Source organism: Neodiprion lecontei, chromosome 6 (genome assembly GCF_021901455.1).
Source record: "Neodiprion lecontei isolate iyNeoLeco1 chromosome 6, iyNeoLeco1.1, whole genome shotgun sequence".
Classification (NCBI taxonomy): Eukaryota; Metazoa; Arthropoda; class Insecta; order Hymenoptera; family Diprionidae; genus Neodiprion; species Neodiprion lecontei.
This window is the reverse complement of record NC_060265.1, coordinates 26,194,933-26,221,780: the sequence shown is the minus strand read 5'-3', so window position 1 is coordinate 26,221,780 and position 26,848 is coordinate 26,194,933. Positions and strand designations below refer to the sequence as shown.

The following is a 26,848-nucleotide window of genomic DNA, read 5'->3' as shown; positions in this document are numbered from 1 at the left end:
TCGGAAATCTGCAGAGCGATCGTTTAGCACCCGGTAAACGGTTCGGCGCTCATTCCTGCTCCGACACCGAAGCGCTGCAGCATGCCGACGTGTCCCAGTTTCCAGTTCGGCGCACTTCTCCCCCTAGGGCTGTGGTGTAGCTTCGCCGTTCTCCGTCGACCTGCACGGCAGCTTTACGTATGTAGATATCTCCAAAAGATCCGGGACGCTGCGCCACGATGCGCCGGTTCAGCCCGAGGCGTGGAATTTAAAGTTTCCCTCGTTTCGCGTCACATCGACTGACTTTTGCAATCATCCCGGTCATGATCCGCGAGCAGGGAACCCGCTTGAGTTTTCAGCTGCGGGAAATGATCAGCCGGAGCGAAAAATTGGATAGGAAAGACGATGAGACGCTTCGTCCTGCGGGAAGGTAAATTTTCTTGGGCGGGCAAAACTGTTTAAACAATTTCGGACGGTCGAGAATTTTCTACGATCGTGCAGATTGCGAAATCGGTTGGATAAAAAATGAACAGCGAGAAAGGAATCGGCCAAATGGCAGCTCTACGTGTGCGGGCATTCGATCTTTGAATGTCGTATGAAGAATTTATTTTAGTTCGTTCACCGCGGCTCCGAGACTCTCGCTTTCAAAATTATCCTTGACCTATTAGGAGTTCCTCCTGTTATAAGCTACGCCATCAAATCGAATAGTAAAACAAATTACGCTAACGGTGATTACTCCGCCTATTCGATTCCATTGTTAACCCGCTGCCTAGAACCTTCGCCTCTTCGATTAAGGAGATTGACTCACTATTCTGATTCAATAGAGTAAAACCACCGCGATTTTGTTGCCTGTAAAATGTTTCGCGATTTTTTTTTTATTGTACGACGTTATACACAAGCACATCCGTTCATCGTCACGAGTCACAGTTACGTCGATATTCGATTCGTCTACCGTCTGTAAACCACATTGGAATTCATAAAATCCGTACATATATACTGAACAAAATTGATACAATTACGGTGGCGGATCACGATTTTCAACGGAATGGTTCCACGCCTCGCCGCCAGGTGGGATGGTCTTCTCGCTAGAGATGAAGAGTCGCGGATTTCAAGAAAACGTCTGAATTATTCGAATAACTATGCAAATCATGAAGATAATTAATCGAAAAAAAAAAATTCTGTAATTGATTTTCTGCTAATAATTTGCCACTTTATTAGTTATGAAAAATTTTGTGTCTCTTCTCGTGTCAGCGAAGACAATCGAAGGTATAACCGCAGTGATTTCGATCGTATTCGATCGGACGATCATCTCGTGAAGAAATTATATCGAGTAGCCCGGAGTCTGGATGTAATTGTTGGCTTTGCGGGATGTTACAGCTGGTTCAGGAAGAGAACTCGGCGACGACGGCGCTCTAGGAGATATCGATTGACGCCTGTGCAGTAAACACGCGTCCGCAGAGCGGAACCCGACGAGACTTTACGAAGGCGAACGAATTTCCCGTGATATTCACCACCATTCACCGGGAGCGGTATCATGAGAGATGTGTGTGTGTGTGTGTGTGTGAACCCCGGTAGCGATAGTCTAGGCGGTGTGTCATTGCCTGTCGGTGTGCCGCGATAGTAACAGCTGAGAAAAAATAAGTAAAAACAATAACAACGGTAACGAGAAAAGTAAGGAAGAAAGTAAAGGGACTTGTTCCCGGTTTTCTGCAGGGAGCAAAGTGCTCAGAGTATTGAAAAATAGTCAATGTGCAGCTTGTTTTTCGACATTGTACGCCGTAATCGAGTGGAAAAATAAGCCGATCCCGTGATTCCGGCTTTTCGCTAAGGCGAGTTGTCGGGGCGAAGTTTGAAAAATACCGGGGTGGAAAGACGCCAAGGATTTGTTGTTGATTCAACGGGGCAAGGATTTTGACGAGGAATAATACCTGCGGTACGCGAAAAGTTGTAAAATAAGTCGGTGACATTTCGAGATACCTTGTATTATATAAGATATCAACCCTTGAATTATATATCAGGTCGTTGAGTGAACTCATCGTCGGTAACGTTAATGATCGCGGGTCGCATGAAACAAAAAAAGAGACCGACGAATCGGTACTTATAAATAGCGGTATATCGACGATCCGTAAGAAACAGCTGACGGGATTAAAGAGGTATGGAAAAAAAGCTCTGAGAAGTGGGTGTAATGATGCACAAATAATATCAAGAATTGAGCGCTTCTTCTTTGAGAAACCGGTACCGGATATTATAAAAACAAACGTGTCAAGGTGTTTAAAGAGAGAAAAAATCGAAATGAATATAAAAGGCGTAATGAGCGCTTGAGTGACAATCGAAGAGGAAAAAACACCGTAGTTTTATCCTGTATTGAAAAAATTTCCAAATGAACAAGAATATCGCTAAGAAAAAATCATCATCGTGCTCTTAACCGTGCTGATAAAATATCGAGGGTAACGAGAAAGAAATAAGGAATAACTGGGCAGCCGACAAAGCCAGGAGGCGGAGCGAATAATTATTTGGCAAATAAGTTTGTAATTAAAGAGAATCCGAATGTCCGAGGCGGAAGCCAAGCCAGCGTCGCCTGCGCCAACTCCGGGCAACAACCCGGCAGCCAGCATCGTCCTGCAGACGCCGGTCCTCCAGGTAGCCTGCAGGATGCTGCGATCCCCGAGCCACGAGAGCGTAACGACGGATATTTCGCTATTCAGCGTCTCTTCGTCGGCCAGCGAGGCCCGTGGCAATCGGCTCGCACCTTTCAAATCGTACAGCGACGCTCACCTGGCCAGCAGAGGCCCGTCGCCCAATCCCGATAATCGCCAGATCCAAGCCAACAGGTGAGATTCGCGGGGGGTCCTCGAAGGATGTGATATATTGGCGAAAGTTGCAAATTTTTATTTCGTTATTCGCTTGCCGTCAACACCGCTGAACTCGAATGTTTATTATATTTTCTTGCATTTCGGCGCGTGTGGAGTTGTTAGTCGATGTTGACGTGTGTCGTGTAATTAAAAAAGCACGCACGCGTCGACCGATGATCTACAAAGACGACGAAGGAACGAGATGTTTAAGGATTTAATTTTCGTATCCACGAGTTTCATTCCCTTACACCTACTCTGTTTTTTGTGATTTCTTTCTCCGACGATTGTTAGTAATTAATGTCTTTCCGCTACTCGTTACACTGTTATAAATGATTGTGAATTTACTACACATTTTTCACTGCAGAAAAGAGTTGTCAGTTTACGATATCAAGTTGCAAATTTACAAATTCGGTGCAGCGACGTAAATTACTACTAAAATTTATAGGAAAAAGACAAAAAATTAATTCGAAATCACTAAATCGTGAAGTACATTGATTGTCTTTGCAAATTGAATATACACTAAATTTACGGCGGATTCACTGTTCCGTAACAGAATAAAACTTTCAGTACAGTGTAGGGAGTAACATACAGAAATTATTAACAGTGTTACATACGTCCGTATGCGACAGTTGGACGAATAGATGGCATCCGATAACCAATCTCACGTTGTTTTATATACGATTTTTAATACTCGTAGACGGACAGATACGTGTTGTGTGTCCACACGTTACTCACCGGAATTCTTTATAAACGAATGTATGTATTACACGTATGTGTGTGCGAATTATGCATACGTTATATGTGCACGTGTAGAGAGCGAGAAAGAGAGAGAGAGGTAGAAGCGCTTTCAGATATGTATACCTGTATAACGACATCCAATTTAAGAATACCGTATAGTGCAATAATATTTTAACCGGTCGAAAAGAGAACGTGTAATTGGCAAACGAACGAGAATATTACGTAAGACTTTCTTCGAGCATCGACCAGCCAGGCTGTCGATATATCACGCGATCCGAAGTACATATAACAAGTATAAACATACGTTACCGGCAATATTGGATGGTTGTTATACCCGTATGCATAGGTAGGAGAGAAGAGCTACTCGGAACAAATACGTCGCTGTAAATAAATATGAAAATTAAATCAGCCTGCGAAAATGGCATTAATTAGCTGGATGATTAATCGGGAGAAATTCAGGTTTTGTTTCGGGGTGAAAATTTATAATTTTCGATCTGATTTGCAGCCGCTGTGCCAAGTTGCGTTCAACAAAACTCAGACCTCGCCGGCTTTTCAATTAATTACTTTTTACATCATTCCAAACAAGGCATAGGTATACGTACCCTGTGATCCAACGTTCTCACACCTCCCGTCCTATCGGTTTACGTGACAAAAGCGTTTCACGGCGAACGGACGATAAATTATCCCGCTTTATTTCACCGTTCACGACCCAATAACACGCGACAAAGTGAGTACACGTATAACTTACCCCTGTAATATATCCGCGTCCCGTTTGCCGCCAATGATCACGGGGTTAAGTATAAATTAGCCGGCGGTGTATTAGGCTCGGATATCTAAATTAGGGTCCCCAAAACACGATCTACAGCATAGAAACACTCCCACGGAATCAATTTGTCCCCGTAATAAATTTCATTAGCATTACATTCAACGCACGGAAACTTTCTCTGCAAATAACGTAAGAAAACCACAACTCCGACTCACCCTCCGTTTCCACGTTGCAGGCAGGCCGACATACCGGAAATCCTCTGGTTCGAGGAAGAAACGGAGCTGATCCGAAGCTGCGGAGCACTCTCCTCGGCACTTGGGTTACAGAAGAGCTTCAGCACCAGTGACGTCTTCCAGTTGCCGAGTCCGGACGCGGGATGCTCGCGAAAGCTTCGTTCCGCCGTCTCCGCCCTCGCCTTGGACACCGCTCACAGGGACGGGCTTCTCCTCGAGCAGGCGAGGCTCGACCACGCTTCGAGGTCCTGCAGCACTTGGGTCGCCGTCGGCGACGTTGGGACCACGTCTCAGCTGCCAAGTCCTCACGGTGGGACCGTCCAGCCGGCGCCACCCGCCCCGAATCACCATACGAACTCCATGCCGTTCACGGCTGCCGACCTCGTCAGGTCCGTCAACAAGAAGGTCCGCCAGAATTACATTCGTCGAAGGTTAGTCGAATCGTAACGTGCCGCATTCTTGACGTTGAAAGTGGCGCAAAGGGTGCAACTTCACTTCTTGATCAGGTACATTCCGCGTCACTTGACTCGCTCTCGAGTGGTTGACCATCTTTGATACCCGGTCTTGTACAGCCCCGTGGAACCACTGGATACTGTGAAAAATGGTAGTGTTAAAATTGACAAAAATTTGCCAGTCTGGATCTCTATTACACTGAGAAAAATTTCATTCGTTACAGTAACTAGAAAAATTCAGTAAATCGGGTATCGTTAAAAAAAAACTGTTTGAATATTGTTGGTATTACGAAAAACGAGGTACGCGTAACCATTTTGCGCTATCGTTGAACCTTTTTTGCTAATTGCAACGCAAAATCAGTTTGTTCGGTCTACTCTACTCGCTTAGTTAAACAAGGCTTTAACGTCAATTTATTCTTGCACAAGCATTCAATTTTCGCAACAGTTACAAGAAAATACAGTAACAGTGATCGTAATGAGAAAGAATAGTAACGGATACCGGACTTTGTGGTAACAGCTAGAAAACTAATTTTTATTTTGTATCTGGAACTATGTTTTTCGATTGTAGTAAAAAAATGAAAATAGTCGAGGACTCAGCGGTGACCGGAACTAAAAATTTTTCTCAATGTAGGATATGAAACATCGGGTAGTCTTGTATCGACAACTCCGTACAGTGTGCATATTCGCATTAAACTATAGCCCGCACAAATCCACACCGCTTTTTTCTAGCGGCGTGAAAACCCTTTGAATACGTTAATCCAGTGTAGACCTTGGTTAATGACATATTCGAACGATCATGATCGACAGGTTGCTGACGACGTACAGAGCGATGGAACGCCTTTCGCAGAGTGAGTTCAATCTGGACAGATTGGAGGCGGCGGCATCGGCGGCGCAGTCGAGTCCAGGAGCGACGCTGTCGGTTCCGGGTACTTCGCTGACTTCCGGTTCGGTGCTCGCAACCTCTCGGAAGGGGAAAAACCTCCCGTTGACCGTAAGCGACGTGGAGAGGGAACGCGGCAAACAGTTGTCCAAGTACGAGAGGAACATGATGATATTCAACTGGCTCCACACCCTCGACGACACGGCTATAGACAGTTTGGAGTAATTTCAACGATATATATATACCTCCGATACGCCGATGATGCAATTGCATTCGTGCGTGAACCATGCGATGCTTTCGTCTCGTGGGCGGGTGTGTGTACGTGTGTGTAGGTGGGTGGACGGTTGAGGGGGGATGATTTCCATTATCGAAAACCGATATTTCATTTTCTACTTCGCAATGGTTACTTTCCACTCTGTACGTTACGTGTTCTCCGTACCTAGATTGCAAATTAACTGCATGGGTTTGATGGTTTATTCGATTTATAGATTGCACTTGTCTACCAGCAGTCAAGTTTTATAATGACGCGTGTTCCACGGTGCGGAAGGACAACATTGTGCAAAAAATTGGATGGACGGATGGCGCATAAAAAACTGAATAGGTATATAGGTAACGCTTCCGACGGAGGCGTGATGGATTCTCTGCATCTATTAATCTATCACACAATTAATTTCCCTTGCACTTTATCGCTGAGATGATCAGTTATAAAATAAGCCTAAGGGTACGGATATATGAGATTCATGTTGTTTTTTTTTTGTGTGTGCGTGTAAATATCTAGATAATCGATAAATTATATGTGTAGTTACTAAACGTGTTCAAGGATATATAATATAGATTTTACAGCAATTATAATAGCGAATTGGGTACGTGTTTAAGAATTGACGACGAACAAGAGTTTTTTTTTTTGTAGGCTGCAGTCACACAGTATTTGCAAAATAATACCAGGAACAAAATTTTGCGATCAATGATCTCGTTCGAGATTGGAAAAGGCTAGGTAACTGGAAAATGTCTAAATTATCGGTCTATTTTTTTATTAGTTATATATGCCTTATCTATTTTCCGGTGTGATGATAATAAAAGTTTCGAGTACAAGTGGAAACCGAAAGATCAAGATTATCGTATTGTATGATGTAATGACGCGGCAGAGATGCCAGAAGAGTATAGTGAGAAACAAAAATTAATTGTAATAATATATATTTATTACATTACTTACGTGACATTTTTCGCGGCCGCATTTACCGTCCTTTACTCGCGTCCGTTATATTTCCACACTAACGTGATACAATTGTTGGATATACGTACCTTTCGAAAACCATATCACGAATATATAAATATGAAAATTCATGGTTTGCGTCACAAATTTTCTGATACTTCCGAATTTAATTTTTTCGAATCCGTTACACACATGATGTGGTATTACACATTGATCGGAGTATCGAATGACATGTTCCCCCCTCCCCAGAAAAAAAACACTTTGAATGAATATTTTTAGATTAAATTATAAGTGATTGTATCATGATTCGTAACCTATAATGTGCGTTCCTATATCAAAGCCTTAAGTGTTACACAACTGTAAATAATAATATTTTAAAAGTAAACGAAGAAAAGAAAAGTAGAAGAAACTCAACCGATTTCCATGATACGTTTCAATCGATGTTATACCGCAGAAACAGTGAAACCTAATTTTTAGCAAGTCTTAACAATGCCTTGCAATTCTTAGTTGCTGATTAGGCGATAATTTTGTATTTGTAAACCGAATCTACTTATGAAAGTATCTAAAAAATGTTGTAACACCGAATGGGCATCTATAAATCATACGGTATACAACACTGCAACAAATATCGATATGGATACTGATTTTATTAAGTATAGAATCTCGTGAATGTGAAGAAAAAAGAGTGAGAACGTATTGTTATTGCACACATCCTGTCGCTGAATTTGTTTACATTATTAGTAATGTTTATAAGACGAGTTTACCCCTAAAATGTCGCTAGATATATAACTCCGTTATCCGTACAGGTACGTAAATTAGAACGGAGGTCGGATAGCGAATAATTTTCTGTATTATATTTGGTACGTATTTTAATTACATCATTTACGCGAGCGTCAACCACTGCTGTGTCGGGAATCATTTAGTGACGACGCTTAACATTATCCTAATAATAAAAATTACAGAAAATATTATCTATTAATTTTAATGATTACCTGGGTAAAAACACATACACCACCTTCTCCTCTTCATACAAATAACTCGCAACTATATGTTGTTGTTTTTTTAGTCCAACTGTAGGAAAAAAAACTCGATCGAACGTACATACATACGTCGTTATTCAAGCAGTCGAGACTAATTGCAAATAATTTCGTCCAGAATCGTACCGTAGTATCTACATGGAAAAATAAATCAAGAATAAAACCTATCATACTCTAGCGAAGCAAAATTATGATTAGATTACTATTCACTGTTTCGTGTAGAGAAGGATGTGATCACGAATCAAAAAAACCATCCATAACAATTCCATGCAGTATTATACCGGAAGTTTTGCCATCCAGATACATGTATCCATATATATATATGTACATATGGCTTGAAAACATATTAAATGCTATCGAGAGATCCTTAATCCGACTCGGATTCGGAACTGGCGTCGGATTCGTACTCTCCAACGTGTATGGTGAATTTGTACTCTTGATCACATCCCAAGTAAGCGTCGCTCATGAAGTACAGAGTGTACGAGTGCTGGCCTGGTGCAGGTGCCACGAAGTCCAGCTTGACTCTCGCTTTTTGTTGAAGGGTGAGTCTCTTGATCGAGAGCAAAGAGTTGCTCTTCGGATCGCCGATTACCACCCACCATCCCTCCTCGCGTTTCTGGGGGAAAAACGGTGCGACAACGGGACCCGTGACTTCGTCCTCTCTCTCCAACTGGACAACAACGTTCACCGTGCCGCCGCTCTTTAGCTTGTCCTTGTCCTGCACTTCGTAAGCCATCTCAATATTGGGATAGCGGTTGCAGAACTTGGCAACGTCGGCCATCTGAACATCCGTCAACTGCAGGAGCCTGTTTCTATCGTCATCTTCGAGTTCCATCACGTCGAAGACAGTTTCCACCCCCTTTTCGGTGCACCGTTTTATCGTCTCCGAAGTGAAATGGGGCAGTTGCTTCAGGTACGAGTCCTTCGACCACATAGCTTGCGTCACCATCTGCGCCAACTCCATCGCAGCTACAGCCGGTGCCAGCCACCCTGACGAACTAAGGACGTCGACGCAGGCCTGGATCAGTCTGACAGCTTTGCCGAGGACCAATTCCGTGTCGTTTTGCAGCTCGGGACCCAGCTGAATCCTGGACAAATGCGCCTGAAGGAGGAGCTGTGCCTTAACGTGAGGATCCGCCATTCTGGCGACTTGAGGTGCGTGCGGAAGCCGCGCAGCGAGACTTCTCAGCAAGTTCTCTTCCCTCTGTCTAACCGGAACCGTTTCGTACTCAGCCGCCGCTGATATGATCTCGAGGAGACCGCGAATCTTCGTTTTATTGTTCAGCGAGAGACTGAACAGTTCTATGGTCGCGTAGTTGATGTAATAGTACGCTGCTATCATGCCCAAATTCAGAGGCAGGGTGTCCATTTCGTCCTCAACCGCCACGCACTTGGCCTGCTCCAAATCGCTGAGCGTGCTTTCAACGAGCTCGGACAAATGGTCGGACAAATGCCTGTGCGTGACGCCTTGAAGACCGTAATAATTCGGGTTTTGCGTGAGTCTTCTGTAAAGGAATGTCCACGTCAAGTAATCGACTGCGTCCTGCTTGTTTTCTATAGTTTTGGTCACTATCTCGGCGTTGAAATGATCGTGGAGCCTGTGATCGAGATGACTCTCGACGGGAAGTGGCTCGTTCAAGAATTTTTTGAAGAAATCCTTCTTTGAACTCTGGCAGAGGAGGACGCATTTGGCGTCGTGGTCTTCGAGCGGTCTGTTGGCGCGGGCGACCATTTGCAGAACATCGGTGATCGGATAGTCCTCGTAGGCATGAGTCTTGCCGTTGTAACTCTGGGTGTCCATGATTATAACGAGATGAGAATTTATCGACAGTCCCCAGCAGAGGTCCCGTGTCGCGACAGCGACCTGGATCGCTCCGCTGTCGAAGAGCTGCTCGACCAAATGTCGGTCATCGATCGAGAGTCCTTCGTGTAGATAAGCAACACCCTGCGACAGGGTCTCCTTCAGTGTCTTATCGCTCATTCTATCCAAAAACGGTTTTATGTCCGCTTCCTCCGCGTGGAAGAACCTCGACGGTTGTCCCTCCGCTGCGGTGAACGTGAGCAGATCAATTGCGGTCATTCTGGCCTGTCTCCTCGTTGGTACAAAAACGATCGCAGGTTTGTGGGGTGCGTGTCTCAGGATCGCGTTGTAAACTGGCTTCGCCATCGCCGCAAGGCGGGAGGCGTTGTGTGTGATGTTCAATCCTTGGACATGGAGTTCCAGGGGTATCGGTCTCACCGATGGATGGAAGTTGAACGTTGCGGCCGCCGGGGCGCCCAGCCACTGCGAGGCGTCTTTGGCGTCGGCCAAAGAGGCTGAAAGAGCTACTATCCTTGTAGGTTTTTCAAGCTGTGAAGATATGTACCTCGCCCTCGAACAGGCCACCTCAAGAACCGGCCCCTCTTCGCCACCGATGAGCTGGAGCTCGTCGACGATAAACAGCTGGATGTTCTGAACGTTCTTCCTCTGCTTCCACCTTCTTGACAGGACGTCCCACTTGTCAGCAGTCGTTATTATCACCTGACCTTTTGCGAGGAGTTTCAAGTCCGTGCCAGTTTCTCCCGTCAATAAAACCACCTTCCTTCCGAGCTGTTGATTGAACTTAGCTACCCAATCGCTGTACACAAGCTCCGCTAGTGCCTCTTTGCTCACCATGTAAACGCACCTTCCCTCGGGATTCTGAGTCAGCAAACGCAGCACGGCGAATTCGGCGATTGTAGTTTTGCCAGAGCCAGTAGGTGCGCCGATGAAGACGTTGTCGTCGGAATTGTAGACCGCGTTGAATACTTGCGTCTGGATGGGATTGAACTGGGGAAATTTGTCGGTGTAGACAGTTTCGAACTTGGAATTCCTCAACGCGGTTATCGGCAGCGGTTGTAAGTCCAAGAGCTCGGTAGGCGGTAGATTTTTCTCCGGTAGAATAAGGTGACGGAAGCTGACCGGCAATTGAGTTTCCGCACCGATCCATCTGTCCGATACGACCCGAAGGAAATATTGAGGAGGAAGAGGCTCGAATACCGGAACAAAGAACTTGATCAGGTGCTCGTCGCTGGCGTATTTGGCTTTGAGAAGGAAGTACTCGTGGTGAAGTATGACTTCCGAATCAACGTCTTCCACAAGAATCCAGAAGGCCTCTGAGGCACCATGGATCTTTTCATCCCATTGAAAGTCCGGTGTTATCGTCAACTCAACGCGTAGGGTGGATCTAGTGATGGGCTGTATGTGGGTTGACAGTTCCAGTTTAGGAAACTGGTGAATATATTTGTGAATTGTTTTACCAAGTTTAGGAACACGGATCAGTTCCCCGATTTCGTTTGGTCCAAGGTCGTAAAGCCTCTCCCACGGGAAGTTTTTCTTCTCAATCTTCTTCACTATTTCCTCGGGCATTTTTCTGAACTGTCTAAGCGGCGACATTGACTGCCACATCCTTCGATCGATCATTTTACAGAGGGATAGACATTTGTCCGCTAGCTGAGCCCAGCCTCGGAACAAGACAATCTCAAAAATAGCTCTCATCAGTCTGGATGCTGACTGCGTAACGTATACCATGTCAGACATTAGTGCGAAACCCTCAAGCTTCAATTGAGATATGTAAGCCTGAAGAAGAACGTTGACCTTGGCGCTCGGCTCTTCAATACTCTCCTTTATAGGTATGGGTACTCTTTCCATCAGTTTCTGTAACTCTAATTTTTCTTCTTCCCTGACGTTGATATTCTTGAATTCGCTTGATAATGAGAACACTCTGAACAGTTCAATCTCGCTCAAAGTACGCTTGAGGAGTTGATTGTAAGTGGACATGGTATCGTGCGTACAATAATAGTGGGACGCGATTCTACCTAATTCGGTCGCCTGAAAATGTCCAGATTTTCTATCATACTTAATCAATCCACTTCTGTCTAATCCCAGAGCAGCTGAATGTATTAAATCCGCTCTGTGTAGCTCTAGCAACGGGTCTTCCTTAAGTTTATCATGAGGTATGGCGTAGAGTTGTGGGCACCGCAACATCCTGATGTAGAGATAAGTGTATCCGAGCCATGTAACAGCATCTCGTATATTTTGAATTGTTCCAAGCACAATCTCCGCGTTCAGCATGTCTGACATCTTGCTTATAAGCTGAGATTCAATAGGGAGTTGCTGATTCAAAAGCGAGAGATAATATTGGAGCTCGCTATGGTTCGTTATCAGTATTCCCTCACCTTTAGTATCATATTGTGGACGACCAGCTCGCCCCAACATCTGCAGGACATCAAGCGCGCCCAATTCCACCCAGCGACCTTTCTCTGGGTTGTAAACCTGCGTGCCTTTGATAATTACTGTGTGAGCTGGCAAGTTGACTCCCCATGCCAAAGTTGCGGTAGATACTAAAACTTGAATGTGTCGATCGGCGAACAAATCCTCGACCAAGGTACGATCGACCCTGGTCATTCCGGCGTGGTGAATAGCGAAACCATACGGAAGCAAGTCTTTCAGTTCCTGATTCTTAACCTGCTCAGCTTCAGTCCTGAGTACTTCCATCGACGCAGATCCTTCACGCAAGAACTGACCAAGCGTGTCTTTCTCAAGACACATGTCTCTGATGGCCCTGGCAGTTTTCCCAGTTTCTTTTCTGGAGTGAACAAATACTAGGACTTGATTTCTTCCTGCATGTTCCATCGTTTTTTCGTACACAATCTCGTTCATCACCTGGAATCTCTTCAGTGCCTTTTTCTCAGTCACACCAATATACTGCTGCTCCAGAGCAACTGGCCTGTAGCTGTTGTCAAAGTAAAACAATCCGGTTTCTGGTTTTATCCGCAAAAACGCAGCTACATCTCGGTAGTTTGGAAGGGTAGCCGATAAACCGACTAGCCGCACATCTTCCTGGGTTGTTTCAATGTTTCTTATGGTTCTGGCAACCAGCGCTTCGAGAACTGGGCCTCGCTCATCGTGGAGTAAATGAATCTCGTCGATAATCACCAATCTGACAAGAGACGTGAAAGTTTTTTCGCCTCCTTTACGAGTTATTATATCCCATTTCTCAGGTGTGCAAACTATTACTTGTGTTGCCGCGATTTGTTCTCTTGTCAGCTGATGGTCACCCGTGAGTTCAGACACGATCAAATTGTAACTTGCCAAACGCTTTCCAAAGTTTCCTACCATTTCTTGTACAAGCGACCGCATTGGCGCAACGTATATTATCTTAAATTCGTCAGCGTTTATCGTTCCGTCGGCGTTTATGTGTTTTCCGATTTCTCGCATCATACAGAGCAGGGCGACGTTTGTCTTACCTGCTCCAGTTGGCGCACATAACAACAGATTCTCATCGCTTTCCAACGCCGAATTTTGAAGCCGACTCTGAATTCTGTTCAACGTTTTGAAACCCTCGAACGCCGGCTGTACGTATTTCGGAAGCTGATCAACTTGGTGCAGTTTCTCATTCTCCCCGAATGGCTTTGGTTTCAGTGCTGGGACATGGACCTCTTCGTACCTGAGATGAGAGATTTGAAGTGTTAGCTTGTTCAGTTTCAAATAGTAGCGATTTTCTACCAAAAATTTGTTCATCATTAAAATAAAAAATATATTACCCTTTTCTTTGTTTTCTGAAACTTCCATCTGGTAGCTGACAACGTTTGTTGGCCATAAAGTGACTTCCCTGAGCAAATATCAAATCCTCTAAATCAATCAGATTTCTCGATCCTTGAACTTGACCACCAGGACCACCAGCTCCATCCTCGTTCTCCTCCAGCCGCTTGCGTTGTGCACGTGCTTCCATTGTTTCTTCAGCATCATCATCACCCTTTCCCGTGTCTAGCTGACGCAAGATCTTTGCCAGAGACAAATCATCATTCATTTTATTTCTTATCTTTTGTCTCTCCGATTCGGATTGAGACGATGCCAACATCGTGCAATAGGCAACTGTAAGAATAGTCAGAATATTTAAACTTCCAAAAAACTAGATAAATTTTAATGAATGTTCAAATTGTAATCTTTCTGTTTCAACTATTTAATGATTCATAAATATTAGCTCTGTAATTATAAAGGTGAGTGTTGCTTGATACTCACTCATGTGTCTATATTTTTTAAGCTGTTTGATAAAATCAAAGCAATCATATCCTAACAGGAGAACCAGCTGATTTTCACAATCTCGATCATCACCCGCATCTCGTAACACTGCTAATACCTCAGCAGCTCTTGCTTGGGATACCATTGCATCATCGTATATTCTGCTCAATCTCCGCTGAAGCCAATAAGCATCGATATCTAACGGATGAAGTGGTTTTTCCTTCTTCATTTCCTCCGCACCACCAAGCTGTTTGAAGGGTAAAGAAACAGTTACTGAATGTAAAAAATTAAGATACTATACTGTAATATCTGATATTAAAATTGTACATATGAATAGAAAAGAGTTGAATAAAAATGCAATTACATAGAATTGTTAAAAGTTTATATGACTAAAAAACTTCAGACTTGATGAATATTTCAACTAAACTGACTAGATACATACGTTTTCCGCGTGAATTGCACGATCAATGTTTGCTTCTTCTCCTTCATCCCCTTCATCGTCATTTTCCCTAACCTCTCCGTACACATCTTCATCATCCTCTTCGCTGCTTTCTTCGAACTGAACATTTATACCATATGTCTCATCAATGTTCTCTTCATTTGTTGTAGTCTTTTCATCACTGCCAAAATCCGTGATTTTTTTCCCCAGATTAACCAAGAGGGCGAATCTCTCTTCTGCTAAACCACCAAGCAGCAACTCTGTTTCTTTTTTCTTCTCCTTTTCTTTTAATCTATCATTTTTCAACACAGCTAATACTTCGTCAGCAGCACCACAGAGAATATCACGTGGTTGATCGCCCAATGCTTCCTGAATGAAACTCAGTAACACTTCGTACGTCTGACGAGTCTCTTGTGTTTTGGGTCTGTATACAATTCCTACCATTTCATCAACACCCTCTGACAAGAGAGTGGCACCCTTCATACGAGTGAAGTCATATTGCGCTTCATCACGTTTTTGACGTCTGAGAAAAGTTGTACCGTATTACAGTCGTTAATGATTCAATTTAAATTTTTCATTTTAATACCTAATGCATTTTAGTAATTTGCTTTGCTACTGAATGTGAGAATAGTGCTATGCAAATTTACATCTTCACTCACTTCACTTTACGCTCTTCTGCTTTGCCTGGTTTCGTCCTTTGATGTCTATCGCCCATCCTGGTTCCATCCAATTTGCCCACAAGGGACATAACTTCTCCAGTCGCCTCATCTCTGCTACGTCTTTCTATAAGCCGTACGTCAGCTTGTAAGACAAGATTGGAGTTCTGGAACAAAAAGTCTTAAATCACCAAAGTGTTTTTCCAAAACACGTACAACAAGTAAGTTATGTTTTGGCAACCAATTAATACAACTAGAAATATAACCTATACGACGGAACGTTTTTCGTACGAAAGCAGAGTTCTCAAATTTTAATCGTAACTTAGACGCTGGAACAATAAGTGTTGCACAAAATTTTTTCTTTGTATTACAGTCGTACTTTAGCACATTTCTTGTAATGAAATAGTAATAATTACCGCTTTATATTCGTATTGAAGCTGCCGAGCCGCAGCATCCGCCATGTTTACGGCGTCGAATATACACACTGATCTCTATACCTCAGTCAGACTTCAGTAACGTACAGATCCAAGCGTCAACTATCCAGTCTATATACCTAGGTGACGCATTTGGTATTGGACCGAAACAAGGTAGTCGGAAAAGGAAGGCATAAATGAATTTACTGTACGGTGCTGTCATCAACGAGAAGTCAGGAGGCCAGTGGCTGGAATTTCACTGGCACAGATTTGCCACCGCAGTATTTTGCTGCCGAATTTTTGACCAATAGAAATGTCAATAAAGCAGGCGAGCGTTACCGAGAGTCCCTACCACGGTCTTACGGACTCTAGCGCTACCTGTGCACGCGAAAGACGAATTATCTATTTTCTTGGCATTCCTATTGGTCAAGAACTAGGCAACAAAATACTGCGGCTGGCGGCAGCATTTTCCTGCCCGTGAAAACCTAACAGTCGAGGCGTAGACTGCAGTGTGCGGATTTGCGTTTCTAGAATACCGAAACTCTAGTCAACGATCCAAGAAAGTTTCGTTCCATTTTCTCGTGCACATTAAGATTCAAAATATACCAAGTAAATAAATTCGAAGACATTTATAATCAGCGTAGACGAAACCGAAATTACGATTCAAGTTGAGCTAGAAGGTAAGCGCATATTTCGATTAGTTCTACTTGGATGTAACTTGTCCGACACAATAAAGCTTGTAAATTCAAAATGGTGCACATGCGCAGAGAGAATTTCATGCATGCGGTCGGCTTTTTGCACTTAGCATATTAGACGCACTTCTCCGAGCGTACCACGTGCCGCTATTTCTTGAATCCTCTGCCCTATTCGACTCGTTTTCATACTTTTAACGGTCCAGCTAAAAGAGTGCAGAATAAAAGAAAACACCGTGTAAATAGAAGTGAATAGCGATACCACGTGCTTATTCGGAAGCCTGCGTAATTGTGACGTGACAAGCAAAGAAAGTGCGTGGTCAACAGTATATACCTACCCGATTAACGTAACTAACTGAGCGATAAGATTGCTAGCGTCCTTTCAGATTTCGAGGACGGTTGACCGTCAAGACGCAATGGCACGGGCTAATAATTTAGACAATTGGGATCCGATGGCTGCTCATTACCGCGACGCCAACGTCAATTCGTACGAGCACGGACCTGGAATGAATCTGACGCCTTATGCTAGGTTTGAAATTTAAACCACTTGCAATATTACATCCATGTCGTGATCCCGGCTTAATACTGCAGCAATTCGCATGTCATGTCATCTTATAATTACAGGGGAGGACCGGAAACGGAGTATAAACTCTACGTGTCGAATATCCCAGCAGAGCTAGACCAGGTATGCAAAGTTCAACATGTGCAATGTTCTTTTCACAACTCCATTCAACTGCATGTTACATTCTTCATGACAAAGTATCCATTCGTTTACAATTTTTGGATTAATACCCCATTTTGACTAACACGTAAATACGAATTGCCGAAACGAGTGAAATTGTCATAGCGTTACGTAATAACCAATTGTTTAGGATGGTGTATCCCATCTTTTCGCGAATTACGGCACACCGTCCAGTGTTATATCCCCTCCGAATGCTGGCTGGGCGTTTGTGAGCTATACGAGTTTCCGTGAGGCAGAAAAGGCCATCAGAGAGGTCCATGGCGTCAAACCTTTGGAACTTCGCGTAACATTTGCAAAGAAACGTGAGGAACGACTCGATCGAAATATGGGCCCTCGCCGGACAATAGAATCCAAACCAGTACCTTTTACGTGCAATCCAGAGAACCAGCCGAGGGAGTACCTCAGTCCTGAACAGATTCCACGACATGCTGCACCGCCGTGAGTTATCTAAGGATACATAATCTAATCGAAAGACAGTTAAAAACTTCTACAAATGATTTATAACTTGTGTATATTACTCTCAATGGGTAGAGCATAGGTATAGTTATGGATAACTTTTCATCGAAATGAACAATTTATCCCTCAATACTGTTGACTCGAAAAATTTATCTCACATAGCCAAATCTGTTAGTAAAACTGTGTAACAAAACTAAAATTTTGATTTTAATAACTGCGTTGCAGTACCTGTAATATGGGTCGTGGTAAGAATTTGGCTGCATTGGTGCACAGGGCTGTTAGTGATCCTGTTTCTGATCCTGTGTACTATGAGGAGGATGATTGTTTATATCCAGTTCCCAATGATCCAGCTTATTATAATCCATATGAAAATGCAGAACCTTTTTTACATACAAATAATTTGTGGACTAGGTAAGGTTTGTTGCGCTCTTTATTTTTTACACTAAAGTTTTGCTGTCATCAATACTTTTCAACCTTTCTCAGAGATCGGCTGAAAGTATCCACTGATGGGACCAGATATGTTACCATGGGGCGTGGCTACACCAGGTATGAACTGCCACCACGATATCCTAATGTGCACCAGCATATAAGAGCTGTTTACGAAAAAAGAGAAGCCGTAAGTTCATATTTACCTATATTCAATATTCGATTCTGACTTATCAAAAAGGGTACTGTCTAGCATATGAGAGAATTACAGGAAATATCGCTTACGATTCAATTGCGATGCATTATCTCTACCTTTTCATCGCAAAATTTTACTTTTTGAATAGTGTAGCTTGTTTAGCCTCACCTGTCAATAAAATAACAAATTACATCAGATAAAGTTTTCGTTACATTTTCCAAAACCTGTTGTGGGCACCTCATGTCAAATCGAATTGAGCTACAAATTTAAACAAAAATTTTACAATCCTATTTGACTTAATTGCTTGTGTATTCATTCATGGCATAATCTTTGCAAAATTAGCAGAATAAAAAAAACGCATGTACAAATTTTTTTTTCAGGGGCTCTATCAGTATGGCGTAAATAGAATTGCTGAGCAGATCGGCAAGTGTCAATACTGTACCAAACCAGCTTCAGGCCGCTGCCAGCGTTGTCAGGAATTTTATTGCAACAGAGCCTGCCAGGTAGCTGACTGGCCGAGGCATAAAGTTGATTGCCAGGAAATACCGTAAGTATTTCTTATAAGTGTCTTAAAGTAAGGTTCAAAGTAATTAATCAAACAATGTATTAAATTTTTATCTGATCATGGAAAAATATTACTCATTCGCACATCATCGTTTGAATGTCAAAGTTTCCTGTCCACATGGTTAACAAAATTTTCTTCTCATTCCTACAGAGGATTGGACCCTGGAATTGACTTAGCGTCTCTTTCTATCTCAAGCGGTGATGAGCAACCAGTACAATCAATGAATAAACGAAGTATTCTGAAACTGAGACGCCCAGTAAAACGAGCAGAGTTCCCGAACGCACCAAATTCGACATCAACACCTATTCTAGACACATCTCTGACATTTGGAAAAGAAAATATCCCGATTTTTTCACAGAATCAACACAAACGCGATCACTTCGGTGATCAAAAGAGAGTTTTTGATGAAAGCATCAGTCATAACTCGGGTGGCTGGAAGCCAGTAAATAATGGGGACAGTCAGATTCTTCGTACTGCCAATGCACAGGGCAGGGAATCAAATACAAATCACAAAATCAATTTATTGAACGAAATGCCAAAAGCAGAAATTCAAACACAGCAAGTTCCAAAAGATGCCAGTAGACCAGAATCAAGCAAGAGCTCTTCTCACGGAAGTTATAGAGTCAAGGATGCAAAGGAACAAAATATGCATCAATTGAAGGCACAAGTTCAAGTACAGCATAGCAACAAGTTGACCAAAACATCTGATAGAGGCGAACCTAGAAATCAAGAACAGGAAATTTATCAGCAGACAACGCATCAAAATAAAAGCATGCAAATCAACAATGCAGAAATTGCTAAACCCAAATTTAAGCTAGACCTCGGAGATCCAGATATTAGCTTTCGCAGAATAACAAATGCACCAGGACATGCTGACATAAGGCCAGTGTCAAAAGGAGCTTTACACCAGAACAACGATGCTGTAGCTGGACAATCTAGAAGTCAACTAACAACCAAACCAGTTGAAAATGACGTTAACGCAAAAAAAATTGCTCAGAGTTGTAGTAAAGGTGAAGCAGTTCAACCCTATTCCTTATCGAATTCTCCTACCAAAACTACGGGAATGTATCAAAATGCACAAGCTCCTCCATTGTCTCTTGCTAAAGGCCCAAAAAATATTGTTGAGTTACTTGATGAAAAAGAGGAAGGATGTTTTGAAGCTCATGTTCTTCTTGGCGGTAATAAAGCTGCTGTTACGGTCTGTGTTGAAAAATTCAGGCAAGAGTGTGAAGACATATTTTCAGTTCTGCCAAAAGAGTGCGATAAGATTTCGGTAGATCCCAACTTTAAACCAAAGGTTGGAGATCTAATCTGCGGCAAGCGGCAGGATGACTGGATACGAGGCACTGTGCAATCTCTAGTTCCTTCACTGCGACTATTTGCCGTAGATGAGGGACGTGTTGAATCAGTTAGTGCTGTAAAGCCTCTTCCACAAGGATTCAGAATCCTACCAACGCTAGGAGCTATCTGTGAAGTATCTGACGCAGAATTCAAGCTGGAGCCCATGTCACAGTATGTATTTGCTGTAGTAAACAACAAGTATCAAGATGTAAGTAAGGATGGAATCGAAATCATTGTATACAATTCTGAGCAAAAATCCGGGAAAGCAATACTCAAGCCATGGGCTCCAACATCGGAACAGAAAGGTGTTCCATATGCTTCTCTTACAAGCGGGACCGAAATTTGCATAGCTTCATTCCGTAACCATAACATGATATTTGTACGGAGTCTTGTGCCCAGCGAAATGGAAACCTTCAATCGGTTAACACAGGAGGTAGCCAAGTGGTCAACTAAAGTGCAGAAGTTAACAGAGCTACCGGTAGTGGGCGAAATGGTCTTGGCTAAATATATAGAGGATGGAAATTTCTACCGTGCTATTGTTAGACAGATAAAAGAACAGAAGATTATCGTTTCCTATGTGGACTTTGGAAATAGTGAAACAACGTCACTTGAAAATCTTCGACCGATTTCCAATAGCTTGAAAGAATATAAATCATGTGTAGCAAGAATCGTCCTTAAAAATGTCCCTAAAGATGTGCCGATGACCAAGGAGCTGAGCGAGTACCTCGGAATGTTGGCTGGCATGGAAAAGCCTCTTATGTGCACCTTCGAAGGTTCCCCTTTCACAGACGGTGTAATACTGAAGGCTTCTGATGGTACATGCATCAATGAGAAAGTTCTCAAACTATTGACACCAAGTTGGAAAACGGAAGAGGACGAAAAGACTGTATTCTTGCTGTCAGATCTGGAAGTGGCTGAGCTGGGTGAGTCAGGTCAGACTCTCAACGTTCTCAGTCTTTTTTCATATGGACCATTGCTGCATATTTTGGCACCCTACGATGTCGAATTGATAAATCACATCAATGATGTAATGGCAACTCAGATCAAAGACTATTGCGATCAGCAAAAAGATCATTACATCCCAAGGCCGGATGAATTATGCATTGCTCCATACGAAGGAATCTGGTACCGTGCCGTCTGTTTGGAAACGAACACGACACCAACGGAAAGCACGGTAAATTTCATAGATTTCGGCAATGTCGAAACAGTCAGTCACAAGAATATCAAAGTAATAAATAAAGATTTCATGTCCACTAAGACATTGGCCAATGTCTGCCAGGTCGTAAATTTAGGGCCACTTGATGAAGCTGGAGACTTACAACCCAAAATAGCTAAAAGGGTTGAAGAGTTGGTCCCTAATAATAGTGCTGTAATGGTAAAAATCGTTGAGCGTTCAAAACCTGGTGAATACATCGTTGAATTTCCAGAAATACGCGATATCCTCGTGAAAGAAGGTCTTATTGAAGTTTAAAGCATATACGTATTTTTTAAGGTATAGTTCTAATAGAAATGTTAAGTGAAAAGATTATTGTTATGTTACATACGATACATCCTTTTAGGTACTATCGCTTTTTCTTTCTTTTCTCTTTATATTTTTTTAAGTTTCATATGCGAACTTAGCAAATATTTTTATATGATTATCCTTTTTCTTTGCTTTCCTTTTATTTTATGTTACTTTCTTTATGTTTCAACAACGAATGTTGCATTGAAATAAAAGTGATAATGTGGAAAATCATGTCCCCTTGTAGCTTATGCAACAAAAATAATTCTTCCCACTACACATCCTCTTCAAGAAATAACATACTGGTGTTGTACACTTGTGTTAAATTTGACAAATTGTTACGAAATTGCGCTGCAGTTGCGCGTGATTGGTGCATTCGTCCGCTTATTATGCGTAAAAATTATCTAGATAGTTTTCCGTCAACACAATCATCTTGATCTAACCTCAAATCAATCAAAGTGTCAGTTGTCACACTTAATTTGGTTAACAGGTGCGGCGTCGAGCTTAAAAAAAAAGAAAATAGCTTGATTTTGATATTAAATATAAAAACAATGAACAACTCAATACGCCAGTCATACGAGGGCCTGCTGCACAAATACACGAATGCAATGAAAGGCTGGCAATATCGGTGGTTCATTCTAAGCCCGGAAACTGGGGAGTTGCATTACTTTTTGAGCGAATCTGAGAAAAATCAGAAACCTCGATGCTCCATATATCTCGCTGGTGCTGTTATTGCCCCCAGTGACGAGGATTCAAATACATTTATCGTAAATTCGGCGACGGGTAAGCACAATTAGATATTTAAAGTGGTCGTGATAACAGTGTAGAGCTTATGAACAATAAAACGTTTATGTTAGATTTTCTTGATGCTATGTATGGAACACCTGCAAAGGGCAAAATTAATGTTGTTCTTAATTAAAATATTATACTTCTTTGAAAAATACCTGTCTGTAAATCCAATAGGTCACAATTATTTCACTACTGCCGCAGGTGACATGATAAAATTGCGAGCGACTGATGCTAGAGCTCGGCAAGAATGGGTTGACAAATTGAGAGCGGTTACAGAGATGTATACACGTGCTATAGCCAGCAGTCATCCACCTTTACCACCTCGAGAACATTCTGCTAATCCTACAAGGTCCCCTGTGGCAAAACTGGAGGTCTTGGATGCGTTTGCAAATTGTCGAGAGCAGTTGAACAAAGCTGAAAAACACAATGCTTCCCTTGCCCAAACAATTGAAAATTCTGAGCTCCATTTGGAGCCGGAATTATTAATTCTTAAAGCAATGTCGCATGGTACCTTACACACACTGAATCAATGCCTAAACATATTGTACCAATAACTATTATGTGTGCATTTTCATCGCTTTGCCCAGGGAGAAAAATCAATATGATGTAATAGCGTAATATACATTAGTCAACAATATAAATTTCCATTACAAATGCTCTAGGGTCGAGAAAATGGCATATAAAGAGTTTCTACTGATACCGTGAATATTAGTTTTAGTGAATCTGAATGACTTTTCCGATGTAATTGATTGTTGAAGTAAATGTGATTTCATATGCTTTGAACTGACGATAACTGTGACATTTTCTCATGACCATTACACGACGTTTACTTTTATAAAATAACTAGAATCTAAAGATTTGAACAATATCGCAGATTAATAACGTAGACTTTAATAACATGCCATGTAAATATTTTTGTAATATATAAGGGTAAGTCTTGATATAGCAAACTGGCAGATTATTAGATGAAATACTAGAAAAGAGGCATATACATAAATTTAAATAGTTTTTAACTATTTTGTTTTTATTTTATAAAAACATCCAAGGAAAATTGTATATAGCAAATGATTGCTCTTGTTATCTACGTATCTATATACTTACATACTGATGTATCATAATTCATCAGTTTTATACAATCTTATACTTTACAAAAATTGATGTCACGTTGTTCAACGTGCACTTATCATATCAAAGTATTTTTAAATACAACTGAAGCCTATTTTGCATTTAAATATTACAGACTATCATTTAACAAACTAACATTTCTTTCAAATCACGTAGAGTAAATAGTATAGAAGTCCTTAGCATTGCTTCAAGGTTAGGACGAAAAAATTTTGGCAAAATAAAATGGGCATATCACTGCGCATTTGTCGATAAAATCAACATATAGACTTTTGAACTGTAAACCTATTGCTTGATGTAATTTTTAATGCCATATTAATTATTAAATTGTATTATTGAATCTTCCAAAAATGCAGTATTGCACAAAAGGTACAAATCTATTTATACTGAAATGGATTATTTTTTAGTAGATTCGTGAACAAAAAATATATACAGCTTCCACATTTGGCTATACATTTTATTACGACAAATATAACTGTTCCGTGATTCTTACATCAATACAATTTCTTATGACAAATTCTAAGCGGAAGTCTGAACAGCATTGACTTCATCAGGATCGATGGGACCCACTTTGCTTACAAAAGTTTTTCTGCTTGGCTCTTTTGGAGGCATCCATGTCGGTATGATCTTGTCATGAAGACGCCAAATACCATATTGGTTTGATAAATGCTTCTCAAACACTATATATTCTATAACATCTTTCGTCACAAATTCACTGCCATGCAATAAACGACCAAATCTGTCGTAGACAGCCAATACCTGAAAAATGAAGGGCTATTAATGACCACTGATAAGATTAGAAGTGATTTAAAACTTTGAGTATAGAAACTTGAATGTTCAGCTAGTTGAAATTTGAAAAATAAATATAATAATCATCATTCACCTGTTGAGTATGGAACCGTACTGTAAGCTGACCAAAAACGTTGTCTTTCGTTATCACTTCTGTACACCTGGCTTGCACAACTCGACTTGGCTCTAAAGATTGGATGAATTTCCAGTGTATGGTTTTATTGTGTGTATTGTGTAACATCTCCTGAAAAATTCAATTTGTAGTATAATAACAGATTCAAAATTCAAAATAATTGATTGCACTTTTTGAATATTCTTAGTACACACAAGTAAATGTTGAATATGAAGCTCTCTGAAGATCAAAATGTTTGAATACTTACAGGGTATGCCCGTTCAGTTACAAGCTGCCTCAGTTCAAGTTTGTTTTTACTGCAAAAAATGTTAATATTTAATTTTATTTCTAAAAAATACATCTGTCGTCTATAATATAGGTATATGCTAGAGACAAACACTAATTTCAGGTGAATAGCCAAGTTTCGGATCTAATAACATATATGATGATGGTCTCAACCATTTTACTATTTTTTTCTAGAAATTCCACACAATATAGAATACTTTGAAACAGTGGAAGTAAACTGAATGACTGTTATTTTCCTGAAATCAGGTTTCGCTAGGCATTATGCAGATTTTTATATTTTACACATTCAATGCTTCATGTGCTTTGATATAAATTTCTCGTGCATCTTCAGCAAATGTCTTCAAATTTAATTCTTCTTCATAGTTCCTCATTTTCCTAACTGCCATGATCGACGAGCCTTTTTTTTGAACAAACTCGACCTTTTGTTTAGCGCCCTATAGAAAAACACAACAATTCGATTACGCAACTGATCCAATAAGCGATCTGTAAGTAGAAATAGCTTCCAGACATTTCAATTGGTCTCCACTACTACTGGTGATTCAGAAAGTTTGAATAGAATAGCAAGGATGCAGGAACAAAAAATAAATCTTACTGTAGTAGAAATTGCAGAAAACTTTCCGTCTCCCTCTGGAGGAACATAAGGTTCAAATATGCCACCAGTGCAGCTGAGATAAATAGGTCGTTCATTCCAAACTCTTGGCCTTTCTAGGCCACGTTCTCTCATCATGCTTCGTTGTTCTTCCGGAGTCATATCTTCAGGCTTTTGATTAAAATTAGGAAGTTTTACCTTCATAACTTTCTCTTTTCGTAACTTTTTCCACTTTGGGTTCCAATGCTTGGTGGTACGATGTCTCACGAATAGGAAGCATGGTGCCGCCTTTAATGTCTGTGTGTAGACCAGCGTTGCATGGCACTGAAAAATGTGCAACATGAAATATACTTTACAGGATGGAGCGAGGGATGAACATCGGTCTAAAATAAATTAAGTGCTTTGGGAGTTAAACGGAAATAGAAAATAAAACCTTGGTAACTTTTCAATTTCGGAGTGCCTATTCAGAAATGAAGTTTGAGAAATTTGCATTTTGTTCCTCAATCAAGTTCAATAACGTAATAAGCGGTGATCAAGTGTCGTACGATGCGTGATAAATTACGAAAAATTAGTATACTTACTTGAACTAATCGTCCAACGGCAAACATCGCTTTGGATGCTATTGCAGACATTCTTTTAATTTATTACAATTCACTCATGTCATAGATTCGGAAAAATATCAAGTTTTAAAATGCGATTGCGTGATGAGTGAGGTTAACTTTATCAATTTTCGGCATTGCCCAGCTCATTAGGCGCATGCGATGCTCCTTGCCATTGCCTGATACGTTAGGCGCATTGATCTCTATACAAAATAGATGCGGTGTGCTATACGCCGCATAGGGATTCGGTCGGTAATGGAGACGAACGTCATAAAGTCAAATCTATCAACTAACGGCCGCTGACCTCGAAAAATAGTAATTAATAACTATGGACCGACGTCCGTTAACTTTAAAAAATATATCGCGCATCGTCGGAGTGCTGCAACTGTTTTCTGATGAGAAATGTGCCGAAACATTGATTTGAAAGCTGAGACCTCCAACCGCCTAGTTCTGGGTGCGCTTGTCATGAGGGAATGACGCTACACAGCAAACATTGTCTAAATACACATCAGCGAATGGAACGCTGTGTACGGCGCCAGTCATCATACTCGTTTACGAAGCAACGCATTAGTGATTCGAAGAAAGTAATTTTCTTTTTAACATTACTGAAAATTTCAATATACATCATCAGTTTTCTTGGATATTGCTCCGCGAGTAAGGAACGGCAAAGGCAGCTACGTAGAGACGGTTTGGAAATTGCAGCATTTTGCTATGCAACCAGATTAAACATTGAGATTCGATGAGACGGGTGGGTCGGGGTCGTTAAGTATAAGAGCATCAAAACATCATACAGGATCACAATTAACCCGGAAACCGTCCAGCCTGAGGAAACATTAGCTCAATTCTGTATCGTGGTTGACACGATCGGTAACCGCCTACCGGCCTACCGGTGATGAAATAATTACAATAAACATCGAAACGT

The 26,848-nt window shown here is 41.5% G+C and overlaps 5 protein-coding genes across 8 annotated transcripts; 3 read left to right on the top strand and 2 right to left on the bottom strand.

Annotated features, from left to right (window-relative positions):
- The first annotated feature begins 1,418 nt into the window (after nucleotides 1-1,418).
- On the top strand, nucleotides 1,419-8,384 carry LOC107218978. Its single transcript, XM_015657029.2, has 3 exons — nucleotides 1,419-2,810; nucleotides 4,571-4,999; nucleotides 5,828-8,384. The coding sequence occupies exons 1-3, from the start codon at nucleotides 2,527-2,529 to the stop codon at nucleotides 6,123-6,125; spliced, it is 1,011 nt and encodes a 336-aa protein (XP_015512515.1). The 5' UTR covers nucleotides 1,419-2,526; the 3' UTR covers nucleotides 6,126-8,384.
- On the bottom strand, nucleotides 8,080-15,999 carry LOC107219044 (putative U5 small nuclear ribonucleoprotein 200 kDa helicase). Its single transcript, XM_015657116.2, has 6 exons — nucleotides 15,705-15,999; nucleotides 15,292-15,455; nucleotides 14,636-15,155; nucleotides 14,194-14,440; nucleotides 13,716-14,046; nucleotides 8,080-13,618 (listed from the first exon to the last, which is right to left on the bottom strand). Exons 1-6 carry the CDS (start codon nucleotides 15,747-15,749, stop codon nucleotides 8,518-8,520), a joined length of 6,408 nt encoding a protein of 2,135 aa, XP_015512602.1. The 5' UTR covers nucleotides 15,750-15,999; the 3' UTR covers nucleotides 8,080-8,517.
- A 117-nt stretch (nucleotides 16,000-16,116) lies between these two features.
- LOC107219073 lies at nucleotides 16,117-21,736 on the top strand. Of its 3 annotated transcripts, none has more exons than XM_015657152.2 (8): nucleotides 16,117-16,381; nucleotides 16,780-16,922; nucleotides 17,018-17,078; nucleotides 17,266-17,573; nucleotides 17,817-18,002; nucleotides 18,075-18,207; nucleotides 18,594-18,760; nucleotides 18,929-21,736. In XM_015657152.2, the coding sequence occupies exons 2-8, from the start codon at nucleotides 16,810-16,812 to the stop codon at nucleotides 21,588-21,590; spliced, it is 3,630 nt and encodes a 1,209-aa protein (XP_015512638.2). In that variant the 5' UTR covers nucleotides 16,117-16,381; nucleotides 16,780-16,809; the 3' UTR covers nucleotides 21,591-21,736. The 3 variants fall into 3 exon arrangements, with proteins under 3 accessions (XP_015512638.2, XP_015512655.2, XP_015512646.2); XM_015657160.2 differs by lacking the exon at nucleotides 16,117-16,381 and adding an exon at nucleotides 16,498-16,705; XM_015657169.2 differs by lacking the exon at nucleotides 17,817-18,002 and having other exon boundaries at nucleotides 16,118-16,381.
- A 285-nt stretch (nucleotides 21,737-22,021) lies between these two features.
- LOC107218967 (oxysterol-binding protein-related protein 11) lies at nucleotides 22,022-23,978 on the top strand. Of its 2 annotated transcripts, none has more exons than XM_015657019.2 (2): nucleotides 22,022-22,403; nucleotides 22,611-23,978. In XM_015657019.2, the coding sequence occupies exons 1-2, from the start codon at nucleotides 22,172-22,174 to the stop codon at nucleotides 22,961-22,963; spliced, it is 585 nt and encodes a 194-aa protein (XP_015512505.1). In that variant the 5' UTR covers nucleotides 22,022-22,171; the 3' UTR covers nucleotides 22,964-23,978. The 2 variants fall into 2 exon arrangements, with proteins under 2 accessions (XP_015512505.1, XP_046599742.1); XM_046743786.1 differs by having other exon boundaries at nucleotides 22,584-23,978.
- On the bottom strand, nucleotides 23,971-26,118 carry LOC107218947 (probable 39S ribosomal protein L45, mitochondrial). The gene is made up of 6 exons (XM_015656998.2): nucleotides 25,909-26,118; nucleotides 25,331-25,651; nucleotides 25,021-25,172; nucleotides 24,701-24,749; nucleotides 24,415-24,564; nucleotides 23,971-24,290 (listed from the first exon to the last, which is right to left on the bottom strand). Exons 1-6 carry the CDS (start codon nucleotides 25,957-25,959, stop codon nucleotides 24,051-24,053), a joined length of 963 nt encoding a protein of 320 aa, XP_015512484.1. The 5' UTR covers nucleotides 25,960-26,118; the 3' UTR covers nucleotides 23,971-24,050.
- Between the last annotated feature and the right edge of the window lie 730 nt (nucleotides 26,119-26,848).

Bases quoted from the DNA above. Each gene is read 5' to 3' on its own strand.
- LOC107219073 (XM_015657152.2), top strand. From the start codon at position 16,810: ATGGCACGGGCTAATAATTTAGACAATTGGGATCCGATGGCTGCTCAT. The intron at 16,923-17,017 runs GTTTGAAATTTA...TTATAATTACAG, and splicing joins AATCTGACGCCTTATGCTAG to GGGAGGACCGGAAACGGAGT. The intron at 17,079-17,265 runs GTATGCAAAGTT...CCAATTGTTTAG, and splicing joins TCCCAGCAGAGCTAGACCAG to GATGGTGTATCCCATCTTTT.
- LOC107218967 (XM_046743786.1), top strand. From the start codon at position 22,172: ATGAACAACTCAATACGCCAGTCATACGAGGGCCTGCTGCACAAATAC. The intron at 22,404-22,583 runs GTAAGCACAATT...TAAATCCAATAG, and splicing joins TATCGTAAATTCGGCGACGG to GTCACAATTATTTCACTACT.
- LOC107219044 (XM_015657116.2), bottom strand. From the start codon at position 15,749: ATGGCGGATGCTGCGGCTCGGCAGCTTCAATACGAATATAAAGCG. The intron at 15,456-15,704 runs GTAATTATTACT...TTTTTGTTCCAG, and splicing joins TTCAATACGAATATAAAGCG to AACTCCAATCTTGTCTTACA. The intron at 15,156-15,291 runs GTGAGTGAAGAT...AACTTTTCTCAG, and splicing joins GCAGAAGAGCGTAAAGTGAA to ACGTCAAAAACGTGATGAAG.
- LOC107218947 (XM_015656998.2), bottom strand. From the start codon at position 25,959: ATGTCTGCAATAGCATCCAAAGCGATGTTTGCCGTTGGACGATTAGTT. The intron at 25,652-25,908 runs GTAAGTATACTA...CACATTTTTCAG, and splicing joins CCGTTGGACGATTAGTTCAA to TGCCATGCAACGCTGGTCTA. The intron at 24,750-25,020 runs GTAAAATATAAA...CATTTTTTGCAG, and splicing joins GCACATGAAGCATTGAATGT to TAAAAACAAACTTGAACTGA.
- LOC107218978 (XM_015657029.2), top strand. From the start codon at position 2,527: ATGTCCGAGGCGGAAGCCAAGCCAGCGTCGCCTGCGCCAACTCCGGGC. The intron at 2,811-4,570 runs GTGAGATTCGCG...TCCACGTTGCAG, and splicing joins CGCCAGATCCAAGCCAACAG to GCAGGCCGACATACCGGAAA. The intron at 5,000-5,827 runs GTTAGTCGAATC...CATGATCGACAG, and splicing joins CAGAATTACATTCGTCGAAG to GTTGCTGACGACGTACAGAG.